Below are 19525 nucleotides of genomic sequence, written 5' to 3'. Positions count from 1 at the left end.
CCAAAAGTATGAAACTGACTGCCGAAACCGGTTTGGCTCAGCGGTAGAGCGTCAGTCTGCGGACTGAAAGGTCCCAGGTTCGATTCCGGTCAAGGGCATGTACATTGGTTGTGGGCACATCCCCGGTAGGGGGTGTGCAAGAGGCAGCTGGTGGATGTTTCTCTCTCATCGATGTTTCTGGCTCTCTGTCCCTCTCCCTTCCTCTCTGTGAGAAAAATCAATAAAATCTATTTTTTAAAAATGTATGAAACTGACTGTAGAATCTCAGGAAAGGTGGGGGTAGTTGGGTGGGTGGGAAGAGATCAACCAAAGAACTTGTATGTATGTATGTATGTATGTATAACTCATGGACACAGACAATAGAGGGGTGAAGGCCTGGGGTTGGGGGTGGGGGCAGGCTAGAAGGAGTCAATGGGAGAAAAATGGGGACATATGTAATACTTGCAATAATAAAGATTTTTTTTTTTTAAAAAAATACATCTTTCCTTCACTTCTCTGCTTGAAACATTTTTTTTTTATCTGCTTGAAAAATTCTTCAGAGAAGTCCCTGTTGTCCTCCTTCTATCGACAGATAAGCACATCTCCAGGCAATGCTTCTGGGCTCAGAGCAGATTCACCTGTGGGAGCCATCATGCTGGCCATCACATTTCCAGTTCTCCTCCGGGGAATATTATAGGATTGCACTTTCTTGGCTGCTGGCACGTGACTTGCTTCGGCCAGTGAAATGGGAAAAATGGAAGTTTTAAGAGCCAACACATGAGTCATACACTTTCTTTTCCTCTGGTAGCTGCTCTGCCAGTCTTTATCCTCAAATAAGGATGACAGAAAGCAGAGCACCCAGCCAAACCTTGAGTGGATATATCACAACGGTGAAAAACAAAAGCTTGTCGTTTAAGCTGCTGAGGTTTGTGCTTGCTTTTACTGAATCACCCAGTCTGTCTTTAACTGATACGCTAGGTCTATGATGACAAACCTTCCATAAACTACCTAAAACCACCTCAATTCCACCTTACCGGATTTGTCTGCTATATTTTCTTTATACAACGTATCTGGTATACAACCAACTGAGCTACCTATCTGGCCAAGGTTCTCTTAAATAACTCTTGAATCTGGTTCTACTCCATCCCCATTGCTACCATTCTAGTTCAAATCCTGATCAGGTCTCAGCTGAACCACTGCAAAGATCTTCTAACCAGCCTTCCTGCTTCCATGTCTTCTCCCTCCAGTCCATTCTCTACATCACAGAGTGCCACCCGGTACGAATTATCAGTTTGATCTGGTGTGCCTTTGCTACCTCTACATTTTTTTTGAAACCTCTACACTTTTACTGAGGCTTCCTGAGGGCACGGATGAAGCTTATTCCATTAAAAAATATTTTTATTGATTTCGGAGAGGAAGGGATAGGGAGAGAGAGATAGAAACATCAGTGATGAGAGAGAATCATTGATCAGCTATCTCCTGCATGCCATTTACTAGGGATCAGGCCCACAACCAGGACTGGGAATCAAACTGTGATCTCCTGGTTCCTAGGTCAATGCTCAACCACTGAGCCACACCTGCTGGGTTTTTATTCTATTTTTTATGTCACACAAAGTATAGTTTATGGCCAAGGCACACACTTTGTATTATGTGTATTCTGGATGTTCAAGGCCACTCTGAGCATGGGAATCCTAATCAAGGTGTTCAAGACTAATGTACCATATGCAGGTGCAAAAGCAAGAATTCAGACACTGCACAGGCATGCCCTTCTATAACCCAAAAGACTTGGGTCACTATTTGGCAAGAAGCCTCTCTTGTCTAAGTTCGTATAAAGTATGTTACTAACTAGCCAGTGTGGCTGACTCCCGTATAGCTCCTATTCTGAGGACTGCATTTGGGGTAGACATGTTACAGACCAGCTGCTGCTGACTGTTTTCCTAGGATGGCTCCTGTGTTTGCTACTGTATAGCAAAAATTGCTTTGTCTAATGGCTCCTTCGTAGCAATAGCTACTTGGACTGCAATAAAGTCTCTCTTATATACCCACGATTTCTCATGTCTTCTGTCTTCTAATGCCAGGCATCCAAGGAGGTCCAGTCCCTGACAGAGGGACTCGGACCCAACAGTTGGCATAGTGGAGTAGGATTCAAGGAGTGAGTACTCCAACAAGGAGTCAGACAGATTTGTTTTGAATGCCAATTCTGACATTGAGTGGGCAATCACTCTGGAAAAAAAAAAGGAATAATAATATATACCCTACAGTAGGGGTGTCGAACTCAATCAGAGAAGGGGCCAAAATCTAAAATCCAGCCTAAATCGCGGGCCGAATGGTTTACTGAACAGTCATAAACTGACAATGTCATAAACTGACAGCGGAGTGCAGTGATGACAGCGCGGTGCGGGCCACATTGCAAGGCCTGGCGGGCTGGATTTGGCCCGCGGGCCTTGTGTTTGACACATAGGGCCTACGGGGTTTTTCTAAAATTTGTAGATAACAGGTGTAACATATATACAAGTAATGGCAAGCTATAATTATTATTGTTCCCATTATTATTATAGATGGTGTTCAATTAGTGGGTAAATCTTTCATTGATTGAGGGGTAGTGGACTGTGCATTGGGCTTGGAATCATAAATCCTGGATTTAAGGCATAGCTTTGGTCACCAGTTTGCTTTTTATATTCTCAAGTATAATATGTAAATACTAATAACACCTGCCTCACAGGGGTTTGATGAAATTTAAATAAGCTAATGTAGAGGAAATGTTTTATTCATGCCCTAGCATCACACACTGTAAAACTGTTTTGAAACAGATGATTGGCTGGCCTCTCACCTGCACAGAGTGCACCTTTGTGAAGCATCCCGTTGTGCTCCAGTGACATTTCCAACTAGACTGTGAGCTGTTTGAGATAAAGAGTTATCTTAGTAATTATTTTTATTTTTAAAAATTTTAATATATTTTTATTGATTTCAGAGAGGAAGGAAGAGAAAGGGAGAGAGAAACATCAATGATGAGAGAGAATCATTGATTGGCTGCCTCCCATATGACACCGCCCCCTCCCGCCAGGGATCGAGCCCGCAACCCAGGCATGTGGCCCTTGACTGGAATCGATCCTGGGACCCTTCAGTCTGCAGGCCGATGCTCTATGCACCGAGCCAAACCGGGTAGAGCAGTAATTATTTTTAGTAAAAATGTTTATTTCTCTGTATATAAGAGTAATACATGCTTATTGTAGTGAAAATAGAATTACATGAAGAAAATTAAAGTCCTAGTAATTCTTGTCTATTGTACAGAGATAACTAATAAGTTTTGATGTGTTTCTTTTCAGTTTTTTTCCTCAGCAGATATACTTACAAAAACTGATATCATATCACAAATACAAGCATTGTCCCAGGTCATTAAGTTGTCTTACAAAAATAAACATATATAAAAAATCTTACAGTTGAACCATTTTCCTATTGTTGGATATATAATTTGATGATACTTTTTCACTGTCTAAACAAAGTGGTAACAAACATTTTTGTGATTAGGTATTTTGATTTTCCAATTTTGTAGAAAAAGTTTTTAGGAGAAGAAATTCTGGGTCAAAGGGTACAGATATTTTTAATGCTCTTGAGACTTTCAAGTTGATTTCCAAAAAAGATTGAACCAAGTACCACTCCCATGAGCAGGTGTGAGGTTGCAACTTCTCACTATATCCTCATCATAATGGGAATTATAGTTAAAAATAAGATTAAAAAAACGTTTTTTAACACTTTTTAAAAATTTAAATTCTTTATTGTTTAAAGTGTTACTTAAATCTTCTTCTCCCCACCCCCCATTGACCTTTCCCTGACCACTCCCACCCCCCAGCACATGCCCTCACACCCCTACTGTCGTGTCCATTGGTTATGCTAATATGCATGCATACAAGTCCTTTTGTTGATCTCTTACCCGCCCAACAACCCTTCCTTCCTTCTTAGGTTGGACAGTCTGTTAGATGCTTCTGTTCTATTTTTGTTCATCAGTTTATGTTGCTCATTATATTCCACAAATGATTGAGATCATGTGATATTTATCTTTCTCCGACTGGCCTATTTTGCTTAGCATAATGTTATCCAGGTCCATTCATGCTGTTTCAAATGGTAAGAGTTCCTTCTTTTTTACAGCAGCATAGTATTCCATTATGTAGATGTACCAAAATTTTCTAATCCACTCATCTGCTGATGGGCATTTAGGCTATTTCCAAATCTTAGGTATTGGAAATTGTGCTGCAATGAACATAGGGGTGCGTATATCCTTTCTGATAGGTGTCTCTGAGTTCTTGGGATATATTCCTAGAAATGGGATCACTGGGTCAAATGGGAGTTCCATTTTTAATTTTTTGAGGAAACTCCATACTGTTTTCCACAGAGGCTGCACCAGTCTGCCTTCCCACTAGTAGTGCCTGAGGGTTCTTTTCTCTGCATTCTTGCCCACACTTGTCATTTGTTGATTTGTTGAGGATAGCCATTCTGACAGCATCTCTCAGATGACTAGTGACTTTGAGCATGTTTTCATATGTCTCTTGGTGTCCTGTAGGTCCTCTTTCGAGAAGTGTCTATTTAGATCTTTTGCCCATTCTTTTACTGGATTGTTTATCTTCCTTTAGTTAAGTTGTGTGAGTTCCCTGTAAATTTTGGAGATTAAACCCTTATTGGAGATAACATTGGCAAATATGTTCTCCCGTGCAGTGGGCTTTCTTGTTGTTTTGTTGACGGTCTCTTTTTATTTTGATGTAGTCCCATTTGTTTATTTTCTCCTTAGTCTCCATTGTCCTAGGAGCTGTATTGGTTTTCCTATTACATATTTCTAGTATTTTTCTTCCTATGGCTAAAGTCTTTTTAGGTCCTCACCTGAGGATATTTCTTCCATTGCTTTCAGAGAGTTGAAGGTAAGAGAGTGAAAGGGAGGGAAGGAGAGAGAGAGAGAGAGAGAGAGAGAGAGAGAGAGAGAGAGAGGGAGAAAGAGAGAGACAGACATTGATGTGAAAGGGACACATCGACTAATTGCCCCCCACATATACCCCAACTCGGGGGTGGGGAACAAACTGCAACCCAGGTATGTGCCCTTGACCAGGAAACGAACTCATGACCCCTCTGTGTGCAAGCTGACATTCTAACCAGTTAGCAACATTAGCCAGGGTGGTTACAACCTTGTTGAACAATAAATATTAATTTACATTTCTTCTATGAATTGTTCATTCCCCTTGCCCATTTTTCTGTTGGGATTTTAATTATATTCTTATTAATGTCTATGATGGTTTAAATATTTTTTTTCTAGTCAGTAAATATAATACAATACACATAATAGGTGCTCGTATTAGTTAATTGCTCTGGGGACTTTTTAGGAACAAAAGCAAACTTTCTAGGAGGCTGACTCTTTCTTTTCCCACCTAGGACACAGCGGGGCAGGAGAGGTACCGGACCATCACCACAGCCTATTACCGTGGGGCCATGGGCTTCATTCTGATGTATGATATCACCAATGAGGAGTCCTTCAATGCTGTGCAAGATTGGTATGAGATCATTCATTCATCATTCATTCATTCATCAGCCTTTTCAAGAAAACCCAAAGTGTGGTTTAGGCCTTGTGCTATGGGCTAGCCTGCAGGGGTCTTCAAACTACGGCCCGCGGGCCACATGTGGCCCGCAGAGGAGTCTGATCCTGCCCGCCAGGTTTTTTGGGCAGTGAGTGCAGCCGAGGTGTTACAGTAGAATTAGTAGTTCATATAGTCCGGCCCTCCAGCTCTCTGAGGGACCGTGATCTGGCCCCCACTTTAAAAAGTTTGAGGACCCCTGGGAGAAATCTGGATGAATTAGACTGGCTCCTGTCCTCAGGAAAATCACAGATAAGGTCAGTAAACAGGCAATGAAAATAACCTGTGACAGGTTGAAGAGAGTCTCGGGGGCTGTGGGAACCCAGTGGAGGGCTCTGACCCAGCTTGGGGACTTAGGAGAAGTGTCCTGGAGTTGCTGACATATGCTGCACGTTTAAGATGAACAGAAGTTAGGCAAAAGGATGAACAGATAAGGATGTTCCAGAAAAAAATACAGATGTGCAAAGGCAGAAGGCAAGTTTGAGGACAGAAAGAGCAGAGGTCGTGAAAGATTTTGCATCCTGGGGTAACAAGTTTGGAATCAAAGGTTCAGATGAATTTTTTTAAAGAAAGATCATGGTGGCCACAGTAGTGAGTGAATCCACATACTGCTTCCCTATCAAGTTAGTCCCTGAGCTGGGCTAGGAGTCCCAAGAGCACATCCAATGCAATCCAAGTTCATAAAGATTCAGCTCACACTGGAAATCAGCCAAGCTTCCCAGCGGTACAGCCTCTGAGCCACTTACATCTTTCTTCCTGGAGCATCACTCACAGGGAGAAGGTGCATGGGGGTAAAGACAGGTTGGAGGGAGGGGGGCCAGACCCAATGCCCCTGCCCGCGGGAAGGATGAGGACGGGGGAAAGTGGGACATCTGTGCTCTGGCTCTTCTTCAGAATCAGAGAAGCTGAGCAGGCCGGGCACACAGCAGCAGTGCTGGCCAGTGCCTAGCTTTCCTCCTGTTCCCTTTTGCCAACAGCTGCCCTTTGAGGACTTCCCATTTCCCAAGGAGCTGTTGCCAGGACTATGTGAAGCACTGTTTGTGTCTTGGGGTCTTGAGCTGAGAGTGGCCTTGCAGGCTGCCTGCTGCACCCACCTGCTCTAAGCAGCTGTTCTAAGCAGCAGTCCAGGGTGCCACCTGCATGTGTCTGCATGTCTGTCATTCATGGCCATCTGCGTTCTCCTTCGCAGCCTTTTGGTCATCTTCTTCTTCCTCCTTTTTCCCCCTTTAAGAACTCCCCTCTACCTTCTTCCTCCTTTTCTTTCTCTTTTCTCTTTACTCCCCTTGTTTTTTCTCCTCCTTTCCCCCCTTCAGTTATAATCCTCCTTTCCGCCCCCCACGGAGTGATCAGCTCTTTGTTTAAGTGTCTCCATGCTACTCATTCCTTGTTGGCCTTAACCCCTTCCCTTTCTCCATCAGTCCGTGTTCATTCTGCCTCAGGAGCACAGTGACTTTAACATCTGGTGGTGATCCCTCCAAGAATAACCTGAGTTGCTAATCTGGGAGCTGAGAGTGGATGGGGTAGGAGGAGGGAAGAAAATGATAGGAAGAGTTCCATGAGGAAACGTGGAGAGTTGGCTCTGCTTACTGACTGGAGGCTAAAGCCTAAGCATGTATCTCTCCCCAGCCGTGGCGGTTGGGTTTTGCCTCTGAGAAACTTGGTCCCAGCCTAAGCCCCCATCAGCCATTGTGGCCAACAGTGCCCAGAATGGGACCCAGCTCTTTGTTGGCCCACAACAAATGGTGGTTGAGTGAATCCCATCCTTGGAGGGAAGGGCTTCTCACCCTGAAAGAAAAGGTTGGTGCTGGGATCAGCTTTGGGAGCAGGGTCAGTGATGCATCCAGTTTGTAGTTAGAATCGAGTCAGATTTAGGGTCAGTGTCAGGGTAGGGTCATAATTTTAGATCTGCTTCAGGATTAACCATTATTCATTCATCAGACAACCACTGCCAACTTCTCTGGTCGGTGCTCTTTGCAGGGGACTGGCGCCCCAAAGATGAATAAGCCTGTCCCTGCCCTCAAAGGAAGGACAGATACAGTCAGCCAAATGTAACAGCAGCCACGTGAATGTGAAGGGGAACGAAAGGGGAAGTGATCATTTCTACCTGGTGGGGTGGTTGGATACAGAGTTAGGCCCATCCCCACTAAAAGATGTCTCCACAATAGAAGGGTCCTGTTTTATCCCCTCTTTTAAAATGTTGTTTCTAATTATAGAAGTAAAGCATACTTACTTTCAAAATTTGAAAAGTACATAAAACTATTTTTAAAAGGCTTCATAATCATTGTAGATAAGAGAAAGCACTGCTGACATTTTGGTTTCTACAAATAATCATGGTCTAAGGTTTATGAATCACAGAGGAGGAGGGAGAGGTTAGCTGGGCCTGGGGAAGGCTCCCAACAGGGAACGTTGGGCCTTTGAGGACAAGTTAATGTGGGGAAGGGACTCCCAGGACAGGCAAAGACACAGCCATGGAAAAGCATTTGGAGGGAATGGGTGAGAAGGTTGTAAAGTGGGAGGAAGGGTGATGAGGCTGGAGAGGCAAGAGGTAAATGGTCTTTAACGCCTGACTGAGGGATCTAGACTTCATTGTATGGGTAGTAGGGGAGAGAAAGCTTTTAAGAAAGATATGGTCAACCGAAACCGGTTTGGCTTAGTGGATAGAGCTTTGGCCTGCTGACTGAAAGGTCCCAGGTTCGATTCTGTTCAAGGGTATGTACCTTGGTTGCGGGCACGTGCCCAGTGGGGAGTGTGCAGAGGCAGCTGATCCATGTTTCTAACTGCCTCTCTCCCTTCCTCTCTGTAAAAAATCAATAAAATATATTTAAAAAAGAAAAAAGAAAGGATATGATCAGATAGATGTTTAGAAAGAGCTGTCTGCCTGCTGAGAAGAGAGGTGGGCAAATCCATTAGAAGAGGGCTCCAAAGAGCTAGGTAAAGTTTGCAACCAGCTGAAACTGGTTTGGCTCAGTGGATAGAGCGTCAGCCTGTGGACTGAAAGGTCCCGGGTTCAATTCCAGTCAAGGGCATGTACCTTGGTGGCGGGCACATTCCCCAGTAGGGGGTGTGCAGGAGGCAGCTGACCGATGATTCTCTTTCATCGATGCTTCTAACTCTCTATCCCTCTCTTTTCCTCTCTGTAAAAAAATCAATAAAAATATATTTAATAAAAAAAATAATAAAGTTTGCAACCAGCACTCAAGGATCAGCATCTGTGACAGCTAGTTGGGGCAGGGATGTCTCTGTCCTCAGCTGCATTAATAGTAACTTGGTTGTTGCTATTCCCATGGAAGGGAATCGGTTTCTTCAAGCTTCACAGAGCCCCTTTCAGCCTGGGGTGTGTGTGCCATTAACATGGTCCTCTATCTGTTGCTCTTTAGGGCTACTCAAATCAAGACCTACTCCTGGGACAATGCACAGGTTATCCTGGTGGGGAACAAGTGTGACATGGAGGAAGAGAGGGTTGTTCCCACTGAAAAGGGCCGGCTCCTCGCAGAGCAGCTGGGTATGTACACAACACATGTGTTCACGTGTGTGTGTGTGTGTGTGTGTGTGTGTGTGTGTGTGTGTGTGTGGAAATGTGACATTGGGGAGATTGTGAAATATGTACATACTGGAGGCCCGATGTGCAAAATTCGTGCAAGGGCCTTGGCTCCGGCTCCTGCCCGCCACTGCCGCTGCAGCCCCGCCCACCGCCATGGCGGGGGGGGGGGGGGGGGGGGGCGGGGCGCGGCTCTGCCGCCTCTGCCACGGCCCTTGCCCGCAGCGGCTTTTGTCTGGAAGGACGTCTGGTCTAATTAACATATTATGCTTTTATTATTATAGATGTGCTCTATGTGTTGTTTTATATTTATGTGATGAACATATAGCTTTGTGTTAGGTAATTTATGATTATATGCATATATTTTGTTACATTGAATATATAAGTAAAACTTAAAATTATGAACACCTTTTCACCAGCTCCTTCCACAAAAGATGTAAGGTGTTTTATAAAACTCATCATAGTACATTTTTAAAAATCCTAATTAAGTGAGAAAATTGGAGCAAAGGAAAAGCAAGCGTAGGAGGTAAATAAGAGGAAGCCAGCAGTGACATAAGTATGTATATTGTAAGTTCTTGGGCATAATCAATAGTTGGGCCAAAATATTGGCTTTGAGCTTCCTAGCAACCATTGCAAAGAGCGAAACATAATCTGTTACATGGTTCAGAGATGGTTCTTAAATTAAAAACAGACCCATTATTCCAGAGAAGCACTGCTCTTCATTGGCACCTGCAGAGCAGACTCTATGTGTGGCTTGTGACAATGTCCTTAATACTATCAAACAACCCTATGGTAACTAGAGCACTAAACATCACAGCTTGTCTTATACTTTCTCCCAATGTAAACTGATCCTTCCTCACCAAAACGCATTTCACAACAAAAGTTATTGTATGAAGAGAGGAAACCGTGTGGCTTTAAGTATGCAGCTCAGTGATGCTCTGGCTTTTTCCAGGGTTAAAGCATCTCAATTCTTGTGTTCCCTTGAGACCCAGGGGCCTTAGGTGTGTCTCAGGAGCCCCACAGCAGGACCTCTGCCAATACTTGCTCAAAATAGCAACTTTTTCTTTTCTGTATTGGGGTTTAGTGTAAGATCGACTTAGAGAAATCTTCCTCTATTGCTTAGCTTTTAGCTAGTCTAAAAAGTTCTCACAGCTTAGGTGTAAGTTTTCAGAAGCAGGAGTTTTAAAGTTATACTCTCTGGCAATTTCTGAAGTACCAATATATGGGCTGGTAGGTAGGTAAACGGTATAATGTCCAAGTGTGTTGTATATATTTGTATTATGTGTGTTGTGTGTTGTACATATTTATATTACATGTATTATGAGTATGTGTGTGTTGTGGGAGGAGTCCTATGCTTCTTTCTCCCTTCTCCTATTCCCCAGGGTGTTCTGAAATAGAAACTAGCAAACTGTAGGTAAATAATAAAAAGGGCCCTAGCTGGTTTGGCTCAGTGGATAGACCGTTGGCCTGCGGACTAAAGGGTCCTAGGTTCAATTCCAGTCAAGGGCATGTACCTCTGTTGCAGGCTCCCTGCATGCTCCCGGCCCTGGTGGGGGCATATGGGAAGCAACCAATTGGTGTGTCTCTCTCACATCAGTGTTTCTCTCGGTCTCTCCCTCTCCCTTCCACTCTCTAAAAATCAATGGAAAAGATATCCTCGGGTGAGGATTAAAAAAAATAAACAAATTAAATAATAAAAAGGAAGATTGAGTAATCTTGGGTTGTACTGTTCTTATACCTTCACAGAGTTTTTCAGGATTCCGAAAGTACCTCCACCCATCTGTGGTTCGCAGAACAGTAAGCATGTTCTGCCGCCCACACCTAGGTGATCTCAGGCTATCTCTTTATGTCTTCAACCTGCTGTCCCCAGGGAAACACCCAGCACGCTCCCTGGACCCTCTCCCTATGCCCCATCTGTTTGGGATGCTCTCTTCTGTATACCCCCCCCCCCACACACACACACAGTTTTCAAAACAGCTCAAGCTGCACACCTTCTATGAAGCCTTTCCTGGCTGCCCAGTGCTCTTTTCTTTGGGTCCCCACTTAATGTACCCCATACAGGCAGCAGTCACAGTGCCCGTGGCACTTGGGTGTACTTGTTTTCTATCTCCCAAAAGCCAGGAAATTAATCTTATTTATCTTTGTACCCACAGTCCTAGTATATGGCCTAGCACTGAGAAGATACTGCACAACCATGTTTTGATTAAATGTGTATTATGTTATGTATTTGGCTACTTGATTTTACTTCAATCCAATGAAGACTTCTGAGTACCTGCTCTATGCCAGGTACTGTGCAGTGAAATAGGATACATTCCCTGATCCGTGAAGGACAGAAACGGTGATAACCCCGGTGATCACTGTTGTGATAGAGGGATATGCCGGGGATTGTGGGAGCGCAGAGGAGGCACCTAATTCAGTTGGGGTCAGAGAACACGATGCCCGAGTTGAGGCATGAAGATAAGTAGGAGCAGCCAAGGGAGAAAGAGAAGCAAGACATTCTAAGCAAAGAGAATAACACTGGCAAAGGCAAGGAGTAGCACTTTGTGTTCAGGGAACCATCAATCATGGGAACACATGTCTAGAGTAGTGTTTCCCAAAGAGAGAATCCCATGACACTGGAAGTGTGCTAGGTGATTTTATGTATATATTTTGGTGTGTATTAGAAAAAATATTTTATCAGCATGTCAAGCCCTTAGAGTTAAACAAGACTAAGTTTTTAAAAGGTGAATTAGTGGAATATGATGAACAACATAAACTGATGAACAAAAATAGATCCAGAGACAGAGAAACATCAATCAGAACGTCAAACCTCAGGAAGGTAGGGGACAGGGTGAGGGGGAAAGATCAACCAAAGGACTTATATGCATGCATATAAGCCTAATCAATGGACACAGACAGCAGGAGGTGGGGGCATGAATGGGAGGTGGGGGCTAAAGGGGATATAAGGACACATATGTAATACCTTAATCAATAAAGAAATTTTTTAAAAAGGTGAATTAGTTTTATATTAGGAAAAAAAGATATACAGCATGCCAAGCCCTTATGACTAAGACTTTTTAAAAGTAAGCTGGTTAAGTATTAGGTGTTTACCGTGGGCCAGGCACTATTCTAGATGTTTTAAGATATTACTCATTTAATTCAATTCTCCTAAAATCCTCTGAGACATGTACTTTTCTTATCTCCAAGTTATTATTATTTTTTTTTAACAGCCTAGAAACCCGAGGCACAAAGAAGTTGAGTAACTTGCTTAAGGTCACAGAGTTAGTAATAGGTAGAGTCAGAATTTGAACGCAAGCAGCAGTCTGGCCCCAGAGTCTAACCACTTAACCACACTGGAGGGCAAATATGGTAATAAGGGGTGATATATATTGAGCCAAGCATTACACGAAGTACTTTACATTATTTCATTTAATTCTCAACATAACCCTTCAAGGTAGGTACTACAGGACATGTCTAATACTCTGATAAATGACGTTCATAGATTAAGTAATTTGCTCAAGCTTACATAGTTAGGAAGTAGTGGAGTCAGTATAAACTTAAGTAGAAACACAGATGGAAGTGAGATTCTTAGTAAAGGGTTTAGGGAGGCACTTGAAGAGGGCTTTAATGAAGTGGTCAGATTTGGACAGGCCACGGTAACCAATCTCTGTCCTACTCAACTTCCTGAGCGTTCCTCTATTGCTTAGCCAGAACTTGATTACTTATGTGTCTATATCTCTTGCTAGACCTCGAGAGCAGCCGAAGCTATGTCTAATTTATTTCATTATTCCCAAGCACCCAGACTAGGGTAGATTTTCATTTATTCATACATTTATTCAGTTAAAAATATTTTTTGAGCATGTACTCTGAACCAGGCAAGTTCTGTTTTGGCTCTTGGGATATAACAGTAAAGGAAACAGCTATAATCTTTATTGTCCTGGAACTAACGAGGAAATAAATTTTAAACAAATAATTATACAAAAATATATAATTCAAATGGTATAAATGAGTGAATTACCTGGTACTTGAATTATATCTTAATAAAGCTATTAAAATTGTGATAAGTTCTGCATAAGTTAGAACTCTTGTTATGACAAGTGATAAAACCCCAGATCAAACTAGCTTTAAATAAAAAATTTTAAAAATACATATATTTAGCTCATGTACCTGTGAAGTCCACTAGACCTTGGACTTAATTGCACTCTCTAGTTCACAGCTTTACTTATCTTTCCAGCATTCTTCCTGTAGCCAAACTCTGCATGGGGAGTAAGGTGGATGATGGCAGCTCCAGATTCATATTGTTCCAACTCCTGCAAAAAGAGCTTCTCTCTCCCAGCTACCATATATTAGTCTCAGGGAAGAATATGATTGGTCCCCTGTGGATCACATGGTTATTTCAATAGCTGGGAGGGTGGGGGGAGCAAGTATTATAACATATGGTCCCACTACAACTGTTTAAAATAGGGGTTCCTTAAAGAAAGGTATGGTGTGCAGATAAAAGTAACATAAGTTACCAGCCTATGAAGAAAGTGAAAAAGAAAGACCTAATTTTAAAAAACATTCTTTTATTGACTTCAGAGAGGAAGGAAGAGGGAGAGACAGAAATATTAATGATGAGAGAGAATCATTGATTGACTGCCTCCTACACGACCCACACTGGGGATTGAGTCTGCAACCCGGGAATGTGCCTTTGATCAGAATCGAACCCGGAACCCTTCAGTTCACAGGCTGACACTATTCATTGAGCCAAACCAGCTAGGGCAAGAGAGGCCTAATTCTAGACTGGAGAGTCAAGATCTTCTGAGAAAGTAACACGCTGGGAGCTAAGGGATGAGAAAAAGTTAGCCATGTCACAGGGCCTAAACAATCAAGGGGAGAATCTTGTGAGATGGGAGTGGAGAAAGTAGGCAGAGACCAGATCACAGGGTCTTGTGGGCCATGGTAAGAATTTTGCAAGGAAGTGGTCATATCTGGGAACAGTGAGGGAAGATGCTCAGCCTTCCTTATCACCACCCTAGTCCTTTCCCTCTGCTATGCCATCCATTAAGTACGTTTCAGTGGCCGGCTTGTCAGTGCTGAGTTCCATTCTGTGCTCTATGGGAGCCTTCTTCCAGCTTTTTTTTTTTCTTTCTTTTTTTTTTTTTTCTTCTTGAGCTTTTCTCAGCTCATTCAGCCACGACTACTGATATGGCCAGCAACTAGCTAGCATGCATTGAAGCTGTGAGTGAGTAGCAGCAGGTCTTCCGTGAAGCTCCTGGGACATGAGTGAGGCTGTTAAGACCCCCGGGAAAGTGGATCTTGGGGAGGGTGGAGGAGTTTCAGGGCCTTCTGTTCCAGGAAGCATGGAATTTTAGGGCCTCTGCCTCCCTGTGCCCTTCAGAAGGGGCTCCTTGTCCCTTCCCTGCATCTGATGGGGAATGGGTCTGGCCAGAGCCCAGGGAGGCTAGTGAAAAAGGTAAATGTACTTCTGCCTACAGGAGAAGAAGAGACCGATTTAAAATGTGGTTTCGAAACACACACCTGCACTCACTCCAGCAAAGTATAGTGGGGAAAGCATCGGACTAGAAGTGAGGAGATTGAATGTTTTATCCTTTCTCTGCCACTGGTTTACTATATGACCTTAAGCTTTTTGTTTCAGTTTGCCCCTCTGAAAGATAGGGGATATGGATTAGTTGACGGAAAAGGTCTATTTGGCTCTATTCCTCTTTGATCCCGAAACCGCAATACACACAGTTCTCCAATCAGACTCCATAGACGCTTGTATGCTGCTTTGCTTATTTTAGGTGCTTGCTGAATGTTTTCAGGTTGGTGTGAATCACTGAAACCTTGCATCGCTAAGCCTAGTTCCAGAGGAAAAAAAAGACTTAGTTGGTATTGATGATATCATAGTAACTAACTTTGGTGAAGTTCGCAATGTGCTTTCACAACAATTCTCTCATGAGCCTCTCTCTCCCTTGTAGCCTGGAAGGTGGTATTATCATCAGCTCCTTTGTACTGATGAAGAAGCTGAGTCCAGACCACTTGTGTTTTCTTGCATGCAAAGACCTATGCACACTCCTGTGTCTTTATCTTTTCACTTAAAAATTATGTAACCTTACAATTTGTGTTTTTTAAGTGCCCTTTTTGGGAGTATGGTTCTTAAACATTTATTCATATTGCTTTGATTACCCTTATGTTATTTATTTATGACAATAAATGCTGTGGAATTGTTTTTATTTTTAAAGATTTTTAATTGATTTTTTAGAGAGAGAGGAAGGGAGAGGGAAAGAGGAAAACATCTATGTGAGAGCAAAACATTGATTGGCTGCTTCCTACACACCCCCTTCCGGATTAAGCCTGCAAACTAGGCATGTGCCCTGACCAGAAATTGAATTGGAGACTTCTTGGTGCATGGGATGGCACCTAACCAAATCATTCCGGCCAGGGCTGTGGAATTGTTTTGTTTTTCTTTTTCAAATTATTTTTTTTAATTTTTCTTTATTGTTGAAAGTATTACACATGTCCCATTCTTCCTCCCCCCCCCCCCATAAACCCCCTTCACTTCACCCCTTGTGTGGAATTGTTTTTATTTAAAAAAAAAAAAAAAAAGATTATGTAACTTTTCTGAGCCATGCAGATAGTAGAAGGCAGACCCAGTACTACCCAAGCTGGACTTAATTTGGACTTAAAATCCTAGGGCTCCCATTTTATCATCCAGTGGTATTTTCCTAAAAGCCTGCCATAGTTTCTTTTCAATTTCCATCCTCATTCACAATGTTAGTGAGATTTCTTTAGATTATGTTTCGGTAATACATAACCCAAGTCAGAAGCTTAGATAATACCGTACAGCTGTTTGTTTGTTTGTTTGTTTCTACTGATAGTCAGCTGCAGCTCTGTTCCAACTTCTTACTCTGGGATCCCATCTGGGATGGCTGACCCACACAAAGGCTCTTCTTAAAGCTTTTGGTGAGACTTGGAATGGCCACGTCCAGTGGCCAAAACAAGTCACACAGTTAAATCTGATATTTAAGTGAGGCGATATATACCTCCCACAAGGAGGCACTGCAAGCCACTTGGCAATCTGTAGGGATGTGTCTACAGGGAGGACAGGGAATAATCTACTACTATTACTGAACACATGATGGACCCTGGGGACAAGAGGTGAATGAATTCCCTGCCCTCAAAATCCTCATTGATCAGGGAAGTAAAGAAGAAAGAGATCATTTCAATAACCTTTGGGTAGATGTCCTTGGCCTGTTTGCTATCATTCTTTACCCTTCACCTGTTCTGTCTCTTTCCTGCAATCGTCTTTAGGGTGTTGATCTTTGCAAGCTTTGTTTCCCAGGCCTCTGAGGTGATTGGAGATGAGAAAAGTGAGAAACTTGCATCCCGCCCATTGACCATCCCCTGCCCCCCGACACACACACACACACACACACACACACACACACACACACAGTTAGGTCCTCCAGTAGAGGCTATTCCTCTTCTTCCTGACTCCTGCTTCCATGGTTCTAGCTTCCTTTGGCCCTAGTAATGGTTTTTGTTTTAATTTATGTCTTGACTAGAGGCCTGGTGCACAAAATTTGTGCACTGGGGTGGGGGGTCCCTCAGCCCGGTCTGCACCCTCTTGCAGTTTGGGAGCCCTTGGGGGATGTCCTACTGGCAGCCTAAGTTGTCAGTTGGACATCCTTAGCACTGCCACGAGGGCAGGAGAAGCTCCTGCCACCACTGCTGAGCTCACTAGCCATGAGCCCGGCTTCTGGCTGAGTGGTGCTCCCCCTGTGGGAGCACACTGACCATCAGGGGGCAGCTCCTGCATTGAGCGTCTGCCCCCTGCATTGAGCGTCAGTGTATGTCATAGCGACTGGTTTTTCCACTGTTCAGTCAGTTTGCATATTAACCTTTTATTATATAGGATTTTAGAGAGAGAGGAAGAGGGAGAGGGAAGGAGAGTGAGAAACATTGAATTGCTGTTCCACTTATTCATGCACTCATTGGTTGACTCTTATATTTTCCCTAACCAGGTATAAACCCGAAACCTTGGTCCATCAGGACAATGCTCCAACCAACTGAGCTACCCTGCCAGAGCTTGTTTTGTTGTATTTTTCTTTCCCTGTCGATAATCTCTAGGTTTCCTTACTATTCTAGTTGGCCTTTTAGTTTTTCTATCACCTATATAATCAGTTCCCTCTGGGTTAAATATTAAAAATAGTTCCCATTTTCTTGTTGGGATCTAACTGGAACAACTGGGAAAGGTGCCATGGTATTAGAGGGGAGAGGTACTTCATGTTCTGAGTGGTGGGGGTTCGGTGGGAAGAGAAAGCAAAGGCTCTCTAGAATCAGTGATTTCACAGGTGAGTAATAAAGATAATTAGGAGTAGGAGCTAGAGCAGTGGTTCCCAACCTTTCTAATGCCACGACCCTTTAATACAGTTGAGAGCCGCTAGCAGGGTTGCCTAAGACCATCGGAAAACACAGATATTTACATTACAATTCATAACAGTAGCAAAATTACAGTTATGAAGTAGCAACGAAAATGATTTTATGGTTGGGGGTCACCACAACATGAAGAACTGTATTAAAGGGTCAAGGCATTAGGAAGGTTGAGAACTGCTGAGGTAGAGAGTAGTAGCCTGAGCAGAGGCCCCAAATAAGAAAGTGTTGATGTTTCTGGAACATGGTATGAACCAGGAAGATAAGGCTGGAGAATTAGAGAGAGACAAACCATGCAAGGTAATGGGTGTTTAGCCAATAGACTGGCTATTGCATTAATTAAGCCTCTCTCAGTACTGGTGACACAAAGTCAAGTCAAAATAGCTCAGGTTATACGGACGGGGCATAGTTGAAATGAAGTGGAAGAAAAAGGTCGCTGAAATGATATGTTCAAGACATTAAGAGGCCAGGGTGTTGGATGGGTTGTCCACATGAAACCAAAAGTTCCTGAGAATGAGAACAACCCTGCGTGGAAAGGAAGACGTTGAGTCCCTTGCCAAAATCATCAGGGATCAGAGCGGTAAGTTGAAGATTGACACATGATGGAGATAAAGAGGTATCAGAAAAGGATGGAGAAGGGATTTGAATATAAAGGATAAAGTGAAGGATAAAGGTTCTGGGGAAGCGTCAGGACGGAGGGATGAGTTTAGTAGGTTGCAAGTTTCTGAATAGAATTCTGAAGTCAAATTCAGAAGCAGGAAGTGTGGACACGGTCTGTGGGTCTGTGACAGCTGCCTTTGGACTGGAAGGGGAAACAGTCATTTTGGGGTGAAGGGAATCACAGTCAGTTAAGAATTGGGACCTATTAAAGACAGCAGAAATCCCATTGTGTTGAAGCCAATTAGAGGGAGGAAAGGACTGGGCTCTAGTCTGATTAATCAGTTGTCATCTTCATGACCTCACTAGATTCTCAGCTCCTGAGAATCCTTACTAATGAACCTGAGGAAAAGGTTACCAACTGGGCTTACGAATGAAGAACCTTCCAGGAGACTGACAGTAATTAGGTGGGGGTGCATCTGGACTTGTTCTGCTAGCAAAAGAGCTGGCTAGGCCCATGAGCTGGTTACTGGAATCAGAGTTCTCATACCGCCGGTACCTTTGAGACGATGGTGGAGACAAGTCTCGGCATGACATACAAGGTCTCCATGTTTGACCACCTACCACCTCATCTCTCACCACTTGGAGCTTTCTGCTCTAATGATAACAGACTACTATGGTCATTCCAGCATAAACCAAGGCTGTTTTTTGCCCCATTGTCTGTGCTCATACCTTTTCCCCTGTGTACTGTACATGCATGTGCTCTCACAGACACTCACAATCACGTGTCTTTATTTATCTGATACCTTGTTAGGAATCAGCTTCTCCAAGAAGCCTTCCCTGGCCCCCAGGCTCATTTAAATAACTTTGTGCCCTGACAATTGCCTGGCTTCTCACCATTCCAGCTTTTATCACTGTAACATTGTCACTATGTCTCTCCCACACTAAGGAGCTCCTTAAGGGTAGGAACTGTTTCTGATTCACCTCAGTGTCCCCAGTGCCCAGCACAGGATCTGCCATGCTCATTGAGCTGAGTTCATATGACCCCCCTACTGTCCACATCTCCTCATGCACATCCTCCATGCTCATTCCCACCTCCTTCATTCATCTGATCATTCTACCAGTATTCAGCAAGCACCTACTCCAACTGGTCAGATGCTCAGATGAATGACATGGTCCCTGCTTGAGAGCTCCTTGTCAAATGGACTTCTCCATGCAGGGTGACATGTGCTATGGCAGAGGAAGCACAAGGAGAATGAAGAGGCCTGTCTAAGCCGGGTCCTGAAAAAGGAGAAGTTAGTTGGGTGAAGAGTTTTGCTCAGTACTGGCCTTAAAGGCTCCCATCCCCACTAACTTATGGAGGCTTCCACCCCCTTTCCTTCCCTCCACTCTCTCCCTCCAC

The 19525-nt window shown here is 43.5% G+C and overlaps 2 protein-coding genes across 3 annotated transcripts in view; both read left to right on the top strand.

The window, feature by feature from the left end:
- CC2D1B (coiled-coil and C2 domain containing 1B) overlaps positions 1 to 19525 on the top strand; it is a 502063-nt gene that overhangs the window by 271695 nt on the left and 210843 nt on the right. The window lies entirely within an intron of this gene.
- The window catches only part of RAB3B (RAB3B, member RAS oncogene family), a 76876-nt gene that overhangs the window by 49877 nt on the left and 7474 nt on the right, over positions 1 to 19525 (top strand). For both annotated transcript variants that reach the window (XM_084872946.1, XM_084872945.1), the window contains exons 3-4: positions 5395 to 5513; positions 8972 to 9096. In XM_084872946.1, the coding sequence (XP_084729072.1) occupies positions 5395 to 5513; positions 8972 to 9096 (244 nt within the window). The remainder of the gene's footprint in view (positions 1 to 5394; positions 5514 to 8971; positions 9097 to 19525) is intronic.

Source organism: Pipistrellus hanaki, assembly GCF_964339955.1.
Source record: "Pipistrellus hanaki genome assembly, chromosome: 2".
NCBI classification, from domain to species: Eukaryota; Metazoa; Chordata; class Mammalia; order Chiroptera; family Vespertilionidae; genus Pipistrellus; species Pipistrellus hanaki.
The sequence above is the reverse complement of the archived record's forward strand: the minus strand, read 5'-3'. Positions and strand labels throughout refer to the sequence as shown.